The 14,171-nt window shown below is 38.1% G+C and overlaps 1 protein-coding gene across 17 annotated transcripts in view; it reads right to left on the bottom strand.

The window, feature by feature from the left end:
* The window catches only part of TCF4 (transcription factor 4), a 394,278-nt gene that overhangs the window by 22,711 nt on the left and 357,396 nt on the right, over nt 1-14,171 (bottom strand). For all 17 annotated transcript variants that reach the window (XM_060173921.1, XM_060173925.1, XM_060173922.1 and 14 more), the window contains one exon: nt 11,416-11,619. In XM_060173921.1, the coding sequence (XP_060029904.1) occupies nt 11,416-11,619 (204 nt within the window). The remainder of the gene's footprint in view (nt 1-11,415; nt 11,620-14,171) is intronic.

Here is a 14,171-nt window from a genome sequence, read left to right as displayed (position 1 = left end):
GAAGAAGAAGAAGAAGAAGAAGAAGAAGAAGAAGAAGAAGAAGAAGAAGAAGAAGAAGAAGAAGAAGAAGGAGAAAGTACTCTGCAGAAAATGATGGGCCAGCGGCCTCTAGAATCTTTCTCACTTGTTCCGAGCACCTGCTTTACTCGTGACCTCAATTCTACACCTCAAGATTCAGACATTTCACTAAACAGCTTTTTAAACAAAAACCAGCTGTTTCCCATCTAGACTACAGGGGGAAAATTTGGGCAGCTTTCAGAAACATTACCCAGAGACTACCATTCTCCAATAACTTTCACACACTTTCAGCTCCAAATAAGCCCCATTCCTGTGCAGAAGCTAGGGAGAAGGCAAATGTGAAATTAAAATGTAGAAATTCAATACTGTGGTTTTTGACAATATGTCCAATTAGCTGCTTTAAAAATGAATATGGCTATTGTGTCAAGACAATGCTTCCCTAAAGCTGTCATTTAACTAATACCGGACAGGTCTTTTGGTCAAACTCAACTGTATAGTTCCAGGATGATTTGGAGATATAGAGGAAGCTATAATTATACACAACTGTGAATGTTAACCAATTAGGTAGAATCCTCACATTTCAGAATGGCGACATTAAGGCTTTTTTTTTCTTTAGGTTTTCATTCCTATAGATGCTTTGCTTAAACTCACTTCTTATTTTGAACCTGTTTTACACTTCTGTTTCCTAGGTAATTAGGGTATGTTTGATTTGAAAAATTTACAGCTACAATAAAAGGACACACACACACACACACACACACACACACACACATTAATGGTCACAGATTTCGAAAAATATAAAATGACCAAGGTCTAATCTTGGCTTTTAAACAGTGCCAAACTGCTTCAGTATTTTCTGTTTGGGATATGAATGACAAAACTGAATTACTTCATGAGCTGCTACTTCAATTCCTAAGGGTGGAAAATTCCATGAGTTAATTTAATTTGGATGTAAAAAATATACATGCAAAATTGCTCTTCCTGTGGACTCTCATATGAAATCTTGAAGCCAATAGCCCAGAGCTGCTGGGCTGTGAGGAGGGGCTTTCTGCCCAGTGCAACCCTGCCAGGCATGCTGTAAGGGCCATCTAACCAGGCAATTTCCTTACTTTCATTGGGACACATAAGAGTTTTTATTTTCGGTGCATCAAGAAAAAGGTGATTAATTTTATGGCAATGGACTGACTCTAATGTGACTTCAATGATGGCTTCTCAAGGAAACTTTCCCTACATGTCCACCAAGGCTTGACAAGGATTCCCTTCTCTGGATCCATTCTTAGGTCACTTGACAATCTGACATTGCATAGTACTCAGGCACAAACTTGTGCTATCATCCTTCCAGAGTTAAAGACCTGGAGGCTCAGAGACTTTCTATTGCAGATGTATGCACCCTGTGACACCCCAAAGCATCAGGAGGTCAGAAGATATAGTATGCATGAATGAACTTCTGTGTATTTTCTGATACCTGTAATATATGGATTTCCTTCAGAAAAGAAAGCTGCTTTCTTGAGAAGTGTGTGTGTGTGTGTGTGTGTGTGTGTGTATGATCTCTGAATTACAGACAATTCAGCATTGTGTCCTTTTCTTTGCTACAATTTTAATAAAAACTCCTGCTGTAGGATACTAAAACTGTGTCTTCTCTATTATTCAAGAAGAAAGCAAGTAAAATAGTGAGTCATGGAGTGCTTTAAATATATACTTATGTTTCAAAAGTGGGGGACACGACAAGTTATATGTTTGTTTAAAGATCATAACACTAGGCTATTTAACACATACCATTAGGGGGAAAACAGAGAACTAGCCTTTGTGAAGCATAGAGAGAAAGTCATTTGAGTTAAGATGATGGAGATTTCTCTTGTTTCTAGGTCATAGGATCTGAATTTAGTTAAGACAGGTATTAGGGGAGAATAGGGGAGACCTCTAACCTGAATTTCACCACCATGGGATCTCCACATGCTGGAGACCAAATCATTTCTCTTAAGGACTTTTAAGAGTGATGGCTTTATTCCAAACATGCTGACTTTTGTTAAAATCAATGTGAAAATATCAGAGGAGAAGCTCAAGGATTCTGAGCTCCGCTGTGGTGTTGATCATTTACAACAGTGGAACTGGTCTATTTTTAAGAAAACTTCTTCGAGTCAGAGAAAGATACATTCTGTATGTTTTTCCACGTGTTTATAAAATCTAGAAATTCCAACTCTAAGGATCAAGGGAGTTGAACTAGGGTTGTCAGGGGCTGGAGGGTAGAGAATAAGCTGGTCTAAGGGTGTAGACTTTCACTGGAAAATTTGGAACTTCTAGTGATCCCATGTGCAGTAGGATAATGGTGCTTCACAAAATTATTTGAAGTAGGGAGTCGGGCTGTAGTGCAGCGGGCTAAGCGCAGGTGGCGCAAAGCACAAGGACCGGCATAAGGATCCCGGTTCGAACCCCGGCTCCCCACCTGCAGGGGAGTCACTTCACAGGCGGTGAAGCAGGTCTGCAGGTGTCTATCTTTCTCTCCTCCTCTCTGTCTTCCCCTCCTCTCTCCATTTCTCTCTGTCCTATCCAACAACGACAGCAACAATAATAACTACAACAATAAAACAACAAGGGCAACAAAAGGGAATAAATAAAATAAATATTAAAAAAAAAGAAAAAAAATTATTTGAAGTAATCTTACTTTGATAATCATTTCATAATGTCTATGAAATTATTTTTCTTTTTTTATATCTATTTATGTATTTCTTCCCTTTTGTTTCCCTTGTTGTTTTATTGTTGTCGTTATTATTGTTATTGATGTCATTGTTGTTGGATAGGACAGAGAGAAATGGAGAGAGGAGGGGAAGACAGAAAGGGGGAAAGAAAGATAGACACCTGCAGACCTGCTTCACTGCTTGTGAAGTGACACTCCTGCAGGTGTGGAGCCAGGGCCTCGAAATGGGATCCTTACGCTGGTCCTTGCGTTTTGTGCCATGTGTGCTTAGCCCGTGGTGCTACTGCCCAACTCCCCTGATACTGTCTTTCTAGCCTTATGTCTTTTTTTTTTTTAAAGATTTTATTTATTTTATTAATGAGAAAGATAGGATGAGAGAGAGAAAGGGCCAGACATCACTCTGGTACATGTGCTGCCAGGGATTGAACTCAGGCCCTCATGCTTGAGAGTCTAGTTCCTTAACCACTGCACCACCTCCCGGACCACATCTAGCCTTATGTCTTCAACTGATACAACAGGTGTCAATAACACCTTGGTAAAGCTGAAAAAAAAAATTCCTTCAAGCTCCTTTTCTTCTCTTTAACTTTCCTTAAAATAATTGTCATTAATATGAAGAAAATCTTACAGTTGAAGTTGCTAATCTGCTCCCAGAAACATTTGAAAATGGAGGTAATTAGAAAGAGATGGTCGAACATTAGAGATGGACAAACACCCTCATGGGAAAAAAAGAACAACATAGTAGCTACGGAAAGAAAGATGAATGGTCCACTTGTAGGCTATTTAAAAAAACAGTTTGAAGTGCTCTGAAACAGTGGTGACCTCTCAATCTCAGTTTGGTTCCACCATGAACAAATTTCTCTGGACAAGCCTCACAGCTTCTGACAGTGACATAAACAAAAAAAAACCAGAAAAGAGGAACAGCAGGAGATTAAAAATTAGATGACCATAACCTGCAAAATTTAAAACCCAACTAGTAGGGCAAAAGTGTAGAGATGATGTCTGTAGCATTGAGCTTCTCTGGTTTCTTGTTTTGGTCTCCTTTAGTCAAGAATTTTGAATGGAGACTTGTATGTAGGTATCGATAGTACCAGTCAAGTTTGTCAACAGCAGAGCTGGTAGAATATGTGATTGAGGGAGTCAGGCGGTAGTTCAGTGGGTTAAGCACACATGGTGCGAAGCTCAAGGACCAGCATAAGGATCCTGGTTAGAGCCCCTGGCACCCCACCTGCAGGGGAGTTGCTTCACAGGGGGTGAAGCAGGTCTGCAGGTGTCTATCTTTCTCTCCCCCTCTGTCTTCCCATCCTCTCTCCATTTCTCTCTGTCTTATCTAACAATGACGGCATCAATAACAACAATTAATAACTATAACAATAATGAAAAACAAGTGCAACAAAATGGAAAATAAATATAAAATAAATAAATAAATGGAATATGTGATTGAATGAATATCTACAGTAAAGCTTCAGACTGGAGACAAACTAAATAAAGGTTGCAGTATTCAAAATGAAAGTGCCTTGTGAGGTGAGGTTTTGTACAGTCACAAAAGCGTACAAGCAGAGTTGAAAGATATGTAGCTTATAGACTTTAGCAAATATCAAGTTTAATATCTGTCAAAAGGATGATCAAATAACAAAACTAGAATCTTGACAGATGTCCTGTAATGAATGTGTACTGTACTGAGTGACTTGGTGATAGATTCAATCTAGTTCACCTGATATTCTTTTAATAGTAAGTTCAGTTTGAGATTCTACACAGTAAGTACTCTTGGGGGAGGGGGAAAAAAGCAACCTTTATAAACTGAAGAAAACATACTGGAGAGTCATAAGGTCAAAGCATTCTATAGGTTGAAGATGAAATGCCTATAGTAGATAAAGAATACTGTCTTCAATAGTAATTCAAATTTCTCAAGAATTTGTTGCGCTGACACAGGTATAACACTAATGGGTAGAAAAAAAGAGGTCTGCCCAGAGATTTAAATTTGTGATGAACACAAGAATTTTCTAAAGTTTATGGATATGGGCACTTGTCATCATTGGAACTACTCATCCTTGGAGGAAGGAAACTAATTGAGACTTGCTGACCACTTGACAGGGGACTTTAGGTTCTTGAAATTGCCTGGCAATCACTGTTTAGAAATGAGTATGTGCTTAGAAATATACATAGGACTTCAGAAAATCAAGACTTGTGAAAACTCAAAAGGAACACCACTGAATATGACAAAGCCTCTATGAATCATACCTTTGTTGAAAAAGACCTCGCAGTAAAATAATTTTCTGACTTCTGATATTTCCGTGAGTGCATACCGGTAAATGCTACTCAAGATATCACATCTCTGTTCACTACCCTCTATTATTGGCAGAGTTAAATAGCAACTTTTGCAGGGAACCAGAGAACTACTGAGTTTTCTTGGGTTTTAATGGTTAAGTTAGAGTAAAACGACAGTTTGTGGCACCAGTCAGAGTTTTGAAATTGCTATGGCATTAGGCTACATAGGAAGTTTGCTACAGCAGTGTGGGATTTAGAATAGAGTGCTGGTCTCATGCTGGTGTGTCTGGTTTCTAATCCTAGCTTGGCCATTAATTAACAAGTTGGCTATGTTTAGGTCACTTCCCCTTTCTGGACCTCAGTCTTGAGCAGTAAATTAAGAGCAGTGGGTTGGTTACATGACTCTGGGGATGTTTTTAGTCTACAGCTAAATGACCATAATTCTTAAGAAATATGAAAATAAATTTAATTTGTATGTATTATGAGGTCCTAAGTCATGCAAGTTCTCATATGCTTAATATTCTTGTTATGTGAAAAAATTCTTCCTTACCCAGTGTCTTCTAACAAATTATATTTAATACAAAGCAGACATAAAAAAGAGCAAGAAAAGTTATTGAAAAGAGCAAGACTAGACAATGACTGCTTTCTGAGGTGTGTGTCACGGCCTAACTTGGGGCTTTGTACGGGGCTTTAGGGAGGTTGTGGAGGACAGGTATAAGTGCTTCGTTTAACAGGCTCATCCATTCCTAAGTCAAGTAGAGTAACTGGAACTAGAGAAGCTTGTTGGTCTTCTACTAGTTGGAATTGTGTTCCTTCCCTCTCAGATAACAGGGATGAGTTCCTAATCTTTTTTTTTTAAACTTTACTTTCTTTTGTTTCCCTTTTGTTGCCCTTGTTGTAGTTATTATCATTGATGTTGTCATTGTTGGATAAGACAGAGAGAAATGGAGAGAGCAGTGGAAGACAGAGAGGGGGAGAGAAAGACAGACACCTGCAGACCTGCTTCAGCCCCTATGAAGTGACTCCCCTGCAGGTGGGGAGCTGGGGGCTTGAACAGGGATCATTATGCTGGTCTTTGTGCTTCGCGCCACGTGCGCTTAACCTGCTGTGCTATATCACCTGACCCCCCCGAGTACCTAATTTTTTATGAGCACTATTCTACCCATATTCTATACAGGTCCTCATCTAGTGTACTATGAACACCTTGAAAGCAGAGACAAAAATGGCAGTTGGTACCTATGAGATAAACGCTTTTGAAATGAATTAAGGGACTTGAGGCACCAAACGACCTGGCACCCACACTGGTAGTGCATCTTAAATGTAGACTAGACTTTCAGCATAGTGATCCTATCACTGCCTACTCTGTTGACCAATAGTCAGGAGCACAGTCACAGGAAGACATTTTTGACACTGCTGTTTGCTCTTATTCAGTTAAAGGGCATTAAGTCATCTGAAAGGCTTTCTTTCAGGTCTCACCTGTGAATCTGAATACTAAACAAAGAACACAATTGTATTTGGAGAATTGTTATCACAAGAACTGGTTAAAAAACTTATGACTTAATATTAACGTTGACCATGCAGCTATGAAGAGGCTTCATGTAGGTAAGACTGATTGAGTTGGTAACAAACCTTATTGTTTCTTTATTCTCCGACAACTAGAGATTTCTGCTTCAAATTGATTATTATTATGATTGTTTTGCATCATACATGTACTCCTGGGCTGACATTTTCTATTCCTTTTAAAAGTTACAAGAGAGGAAGAGGGAAAGATGAGAGTGGGAGAGAGAAAGGGGAGGGGTGCATCATAGCTTTCTCTAGTGGCTTATTTTTTGGTTCTGAGATTTATTAGAAAATGCAGTGGTATGATAAAAAGGATCACATAACATTTAAATCTAGTATTTCAAGGACCTTCATAAGGAGATTTCATACCTATGCCACTTAGCACAGATATGTTAAGATAATGTGGGTGCTGACTTAACATGCTTGCACTCTGGAGGAAAAAGTCCTTCTCTACATTTGAATAGATAGTTGCTCTGGAACTGCTTTCACCTACCAATTTTTATCAAGATTTGAAGGTCATAAGCTCTTGTCATCTAAAATTAGTTCTTAAAAGGTACTCTTAGAGATAACCTCTGGGAAGAGTTCGTAGCAATGAAAAAGAGCATGGAATTTGGAAGTCAAGGTACTTGGGCTTAAATCTGTTTTCTTGACTTAAGACTATGTTCCAAAGCTCATTTATCCAACACTTGAAGTGGACACTGCTGTCATCCTCACTGGGCTCTTGAAAAGCCTTCCTGAGCTGTCTGGAGCACCAAGTGAAGGGGCTGGCCACCTCTCAGGCATTCAGAAAAGATCACTTTCCTTTATTCCCTAATGACCAGTGATTTATTTACTGGAAGAAAATAAAATGCATTATATGGTACTTAAGGAATTTACAAAATAGTCTGTATAGCAAAAGTCATAGCTCTGTCACTGGGTAAGATGAGTATATAGTCTGTGGTCTAGGTCACAGTGCTATGAGAAAGGGAAAAAAAAAGACACAGGTGGAAGTTGCAAGGGTGGTTTCCTAGATGAGGCAGAAGATGGGTTAGAGCTGTGGTAATGAGGGCAAAGAGAGTGGAAGGGCAGATGAAATATAATGATACAAAGGAAATGCAGGAAAAACTATGGCAATATGTACAAATTGATCCTTTTTTGGAAAAGTGTTTCCATGCAGGAATAGCTAAACACAGGTTTTTGGTTCACGGTGATGGGGTCTGATAAGCTAAAGAGCTGGTCTTTACTTTATAGGAAATAAAAAGCCAATGAAAGTTTTTGAGCAGAAAAGCGCATGGTTAAATATTTTCTAGAAAAGCCACAAGTATACAACATTCTAGCTAGTGTTATGAGCCATGATGCTGTAAAAAAAAAAAAATCCCTTTCATTATACTAATACTTAGTAAATCACTGAAGACCTACTTCAGAACTCCAAGGAAAACATATTTTCCCCCCAAGGAAAACATTTTATGAATCAAAAGCTAAGTACAATATGCTAGCAATTAAATGAGATAACAAAATAGCCGAGGCAGAACCATGGTTTTCCCCAACATGATTTCAAGCTGCTGTAGAAAGAAATACTTATGTCATCTTCCAAGTTAGCAAGCCATTTTGTTTTGATTTTTGGAAGGCAGGGAGAGAGGAAACGAGAAGGGGTGGAGAGGTCAAACGAATCAAAGGTGTCTATTCTTTATTCAGAAGGAATTATTAGAGTTATAAAGGAGATTTGTGCAAAACAAAAGCATCCCAGAGATGAGTCTTCAGTTACTACGACTAGTTTTTACTCCAGAGCAACAAATGAAGGTGTGTAGTTGGGAAAAAAAAATTCCCACCACCAACTCTCGCTGCTAAAGTTTCCGGTGTATACCTCCCACTGCTACTTTATTTACTGCAGCTGCACAAAGTTTTATAGCCTGTTTCATGTATTAAAATTCAAATGTGGAAAACATTACCAGTATCCTCCTTGATTTTTTTTTTTCATCCTTGTGTGTGTGTGTGTGTGTGAGGGGGGGGGGGTGTTCTTCCCTTCAACTTCCTTTTTATTGTGGAATGTATCAAATGGTCAAAGGCCAATTTCAGACTGACTAAATTCAAAAACTATTTCCTTTGTTCTTATGTTTTTGTTTGAAAATTCATACCAGTTTGCACAAGGGGAAAAATGACAAGTCAATCTCTTTCACATACTTTGAGGTTCCGGGAAAGGGGCTCCCATTCTGTACCCCTGGTGGATGGATGCCTTCAAGAGTAGAGAAACTGCACAACCTCATCTCATTTGAAGGGCAGCAGGCCCTGTACTGTGACTAGCTTTGGAGTTACTCTACTACCTGAGGATGTCCTTGATTGGATTGTAAATATCTTCAGAGGAGTGAGCAGAAACTTTTCCTCATCAGCCAAACTAGCAGCTTTATAACTTCTGTATAGTTCTTCAAGATCAAATCAAAGCTGTTTTGCTGTAATATGGAGTGGTTACTTCACTTGCTCTATTGCTCTGAATTCTCTGTGGCTCCTCACCTTAGCCCTGCACCTGGGTCAGTCTAATTTCCCACCTCCAAAGATGATTCTAGTCTCTTCTTTCTAATGCACCCATGAATCTGATCCCAAGCGACGAGACTTTAAGTCAGGTAGCTCCCCAAACCATCTATATAGAGTTTATTATTCTAAAGAGCCTAGTAATCTCCATCTGGCATTTAAGAGCAAACTTAACATATTTACAAAAAAGGGAGAAGTCTCTGAAGCAATGCCCTGGGTGCATGTTGCATCCGCTTAACATATGCAAAATGAACACAGCTACAGAAATTAAACCATTTTTTCTCTTGATTGAGAGCAGATATAAAGAAATGGTTATAAGTCAGAGATCTGGCTTTTAATAAAGCCAGATTTCTTAATTAAAAGCAGTATTGTTTAAACATTGTAGTTTTAAAAAAGCTGTACAAACGAAAATCTCATATTATATGCATCCCAAGTGTATTTAACACATTACCTGAGGCCAAGCTAAATTAAAATCTCGATTTTCCTTTCATAAACTCATAGCAACTGCTATGAAGACAATTTTTATTCAATGATAAAATTTTAGGGCAGAGGTCAAGGAAAAAAAGAAGCTTTAGTTTTGGCATTCAAAAATATCTTTCCACATTTTAGAAGTGAGTTCATTGCTTCTATTTATAAACCAGTATTTTTGGTTTCAAGTTGGTTGCAGGTTTCAATAATATACCCCTTGCGATGGTACTCTTTTATTAAGAGAATTTCAAGGGGAGGCAGAAGAATACTACTGAGTGAGAACTTTAAAAAAAAAAAGGCTCATAATAACTTGAACTTCTCTTGCATTTTCCATTTGGAAATCTTCACAAAAGAGACACTATTAAGGACCAGGTGGTAGCTCAGTGCTAGAGAACACACATGGCCATGCACAAAGACCTGTGCTCAAAGTTCTTGCCCTGGCAGGGGGGGAACTTCATGAGCAGTGGAGCAGTGCTGGTTTCTCTCCTTCACTCTCTCTCTCTCTCTCATTCCCCACCTCTGTGTCTCTCAAATCCATCAATACAAAAAAAAAATCAGTAAAAATGGCTATCAGGAATGGTACAGTAATCATACAGGTACTGGATTCCTGCGATAACCCTGGTGGCAAAAAAAAACAAAAAACCAGAAAAACAACACTATAGTGGTAGTATGAACCCAATCAACATTTTAAGAGCCTATAATATGTAACATAGGACACTAAGGTGGTGTTTGCTGATCAGGTAGGAGTCTGTAAACAAGCCGAACCAACTGTAAAGTTAAGTTCTCCACCCATTTAATCACCTTACTAATTGCCACCATTGAATATTTTGTTAGGAAGATTCTGTGATCATCCAAATATAGCATGCACTCTCAAGTCCTTTCCAAAAGCAATAGGTGAAACTAAAATTCCACTTGAATATGGACAAATCTGCTTAAATATTACCCAAGTAAAAATTTATTCATAAATAGGCAGTGCTAAAACTATTATATGTATACAATGACAAAGCTTCTGACATCATAAAGCCAAAGAAACACACAATATATTTCTATGTTCCATATTTAGAATTGAAAGACAGTGGCTGACATCTTTAAATAAAAAATACTTCAGCCTAGCAATATATATAGCATGAACATAGATTGGGTCTCTTAGCCAAAAGCACCAAGATGAAGAATGCAGGACCCCATTAGTTCACTGCTAGATAAAGATTTAAGTGAAATAAACACATGTGTTTGCACAAAAACTTGTATATGTAAAAACCTGTTCACAGGAGCATTATTTATAATAGAGTAGAAATATCCCAAATATCCATTGCCTGATGTATGAGTACATATTACATCTATGTATACACAACGAGATTTTATTTGGCATTGAAAATGAATGGCTGATACATAAAATGATATGTAAAATCCTTAATAACACTAAGTGAATGAAGCTAGTCAGTTGGTAGTTGTACACTCATGTGAGTATAGATATTATCATGTACAAGAACTGGGTCCCCAAACACAGAGGGGAAACATCACGAGTGTTGAAGCAGAGCTGCAGGTCTCTCTCTATTTTCTGTTCTACTTTCAATTTCTCTATGTCATATTAAATTTAAAAAATGTAAATACTACCTCATATATATGATTCCATCTATAGGAAATGTCTAGGATAGGCAAATCTATTGGGATCAGAAAGCCAATTAGTAGTATCCAGGGGGTAAATATTTCCTAAAATTAAGACTATGGTGATGGTTGTATAGCTCTGTGAAAATACAAAAGCACAAGAAATGGCAAGTTTAAATGAATGGATTGTATGTGAATCAAATCTCAACAAAGCTATTTATATAAGAAAAAATGGCAGCAGTATTTGCATTAGAAGTTGGAATTTTGTAAGATCAGAGTCTCTAAGTTTCCTTACTTACCATGAGTGAATGTCTGTTGGTGGAAAGAAGACCGGTTCCATACCCTGAGCCCAGACCACCCATTGCTCCATTATGAGAAGGTCCAATGATTCCATGCATGTCCCCATGACCACCAGGCATAGCTGTGGATGGGCCCACTGCATGATTCCGGAGAACGTGAATTGCGTCATCCAGTCTTTCTAAACGATCTTCAATTCGGCTTTGCTGTTGGGTCAATAAACAATGTGAAATTTGAGTTAGTTTGAAATGTGTGCACAGGTTTTATAAGTAAAATATGAGCTGACACAAACCACATTTTGGATTTATGAATATGTATTGCTAGTAAATTATATTTTAAAATTATAACACTAATAGTGTCTTTCCTAGAAAACTAGTAAAAATACTCATGTTTTAACTATGATATTTTTTTATGAATGAAGTAAACTTGGCCATTCTTCCAGGACATATTCCAATGTTTATATGCTACATATACATATTGATTCTACATCACATTAGCTTCAAAGGGAATTTAAATTGACTTTGGGAAAAAATATTAAATTTAAGGAACATTCTGATTGGCATTAAAATTAACAATGGAGAGATGATCTGTTTATAATTTCCCAATAAAATTATCTTCTTGAAAACACATCTTTCTTTCTCTTTTTCATCCTTTTTTAAAGATTCAATTATTTATTATATGATCAAGAGAAAAGATTAGGGAGAAAGACCAGGGCCAGTGCACTTTCAGCACTGGAGGGTCCAACTGAGGGGATCATGCATGAAAGTCCTACACTCTGCACACTAATTTATCTCCTGACTGCTTAAAAGCACGTCTTCTTGATCTTCACTGTGTCATGTGATACACCCATCCACCTGTAAGGAGCAAGTCAGGCACAAGTAGATGCTTATTGATTACACTTTACTATTAAGTATTTTTGTCTGTATTCTTTCTAGGTATTTTAAAACTAGTTTTGTGTATCTGCGTATGTGTGTATAAGCAAGTGCACACAGGGAGTAGGTAGGAGCTAAAATATGTATAGAAAAAAAAACTTTTGTCAACCCAAGTGGTATGGGATCAAGAATGGAGAATCACAAATAATCTGAGTTAATTCTTCTCCAGGTGATTCTAAATTATTTGACTTTATAAAAAAAGATATTTATTTATTCCCTTTTGTTGCCCTTGTTTTATTGTTGTAGTTATTATTGTTACTGATGTCATCATTGTTGGATAGACAGAGAGAAATGGAGAGAGTAGGGGAAGATAGGCGGAAAGAAAGATAGGCACCTGCAGACCTGCTTCACTGCTTGTGAAGTGACACCCCTGCAGGTGAGGAGCCTGGGTCTCGAACTGGGATCCTTACACTGATCCTTGCACTTTGTGCCACATGTGCTGAACCTGCTATGGTACCACAGAACTCCCCTCCCCCGTTTTTTTTTTTTTGTTTTTTTTTTTTAATAAACTCAGAGAAAGAGACACACAGAGAGAAGACACACCAGATTTGGTGCTGGAGTTAAAACCTGGGCTAAGTGCATGCCAATGCAAGCACTACTGGGTGAGCCTTCTTTTGTCCTTTTGATTTCTTTAAAAAACTATTTATTAATGTGTGTGTGCATGGGAGAGGGTACACAGAAAATCACTTCAGCACATGCAATGCTGGGCCTTAAAGACAGGACCTCATGTTCCAACTCCTGGGGCCACAACTTATTTATTTCAAAGACTTGACTACAATATAAAATGTACTAGACATACAATTAAGTTATATAAGTGAATATAACAGCCCTCCCCCCAGTTTTTCCTTCCTAGTCAGTATAATGCTAGTTTTGAATAAAGTAAAAGGACAAGTCTATGATTTTTTTTTTCAAGTGTGATCAATAATGGTACCAAAGAAAAATCAGCAAGCCACTGTCTAAGGCACATTTTAAAGTCTACCATCTCATTCTGCATGTATAAAGCAAGAAAGGAAGGGTAATTTATTACCCCTTCCATATGCATTTGTAAATGAAGCTCAAAGAAATTAAGTTAATTAGTTACTTAGTGTTACACTGTTTGGAAATGGTAAAGTCGGGAATGGAATCTTGGGTCTTTTGACTTCAAATCTAGTGTCTCTCTGTACTATATGTCATGCTACAATCCACTCTGATCTCCTGAGGGCTGTGCAAACAGATGTATGGACTCTGTTACATAAAAAAAAAAAAAACAATTTCTATAAGTATTCTATACTGACAGGAAAAAGGTGTGCCTAATATAGTTATTCTACAGTACAGGATTAAAAAAATTTTTTTATTATCTTTATTTATTGGATAGAGACAGTCAGAAATCCAGAGGGTAGGGGAGATAGAGAGGCAGAGAGAAAGAGAGACACCTACAGCCCTGCTTCACTACTTGCAAAGCTTTCCTTCTGCAGGTGGGAACTGGAGGGTTCAAACCTGGGATCTTGTGCACTGTAACATGTGAGCTCAAATAGGTGCGCCACCACCCGGTCCCAGTACAAGGTATTTATTTATTTATTTATTTATTTTCCCTTTTGTTGCCCTTGTTGTTTTTTTATTGTTGTTGTAGCTATTATTGTTGTTGTTACTGATGTTGTCACGGTTAGGACAGAGAGAAATGGAGAGAGGAGGGGAAGACAGAGGGGGAGAGAAAGACGCCTGCAGACCTGCTTCACCGACTGTGAAGCGACTATCCTGCAGGTGGGGAGCCAGGGGCTCGAACCAGGATCCTTATGACGGTCCTTGTGCTTTGCGCCACCTGCGCTTAACCCACTGTGCTACCATCC

This window comes from Erinaceus europaeus, chromosome 15 (genome assembly GCF_950295315.1).
Source record: "Erinaceus europaeus chromosome 15, mEriEur2.1, whole genome shotgun sequence".
Lineage (NCBI taxonomy): Eukaryota > Metazoa > Chordata > Mammalia > Eulipotyphla > Erinaceidae > Erinaceus > Erinaceus europaeus.
This window is presented reverse-complemented; position numbering and strand designations above follow the sequence as displayed.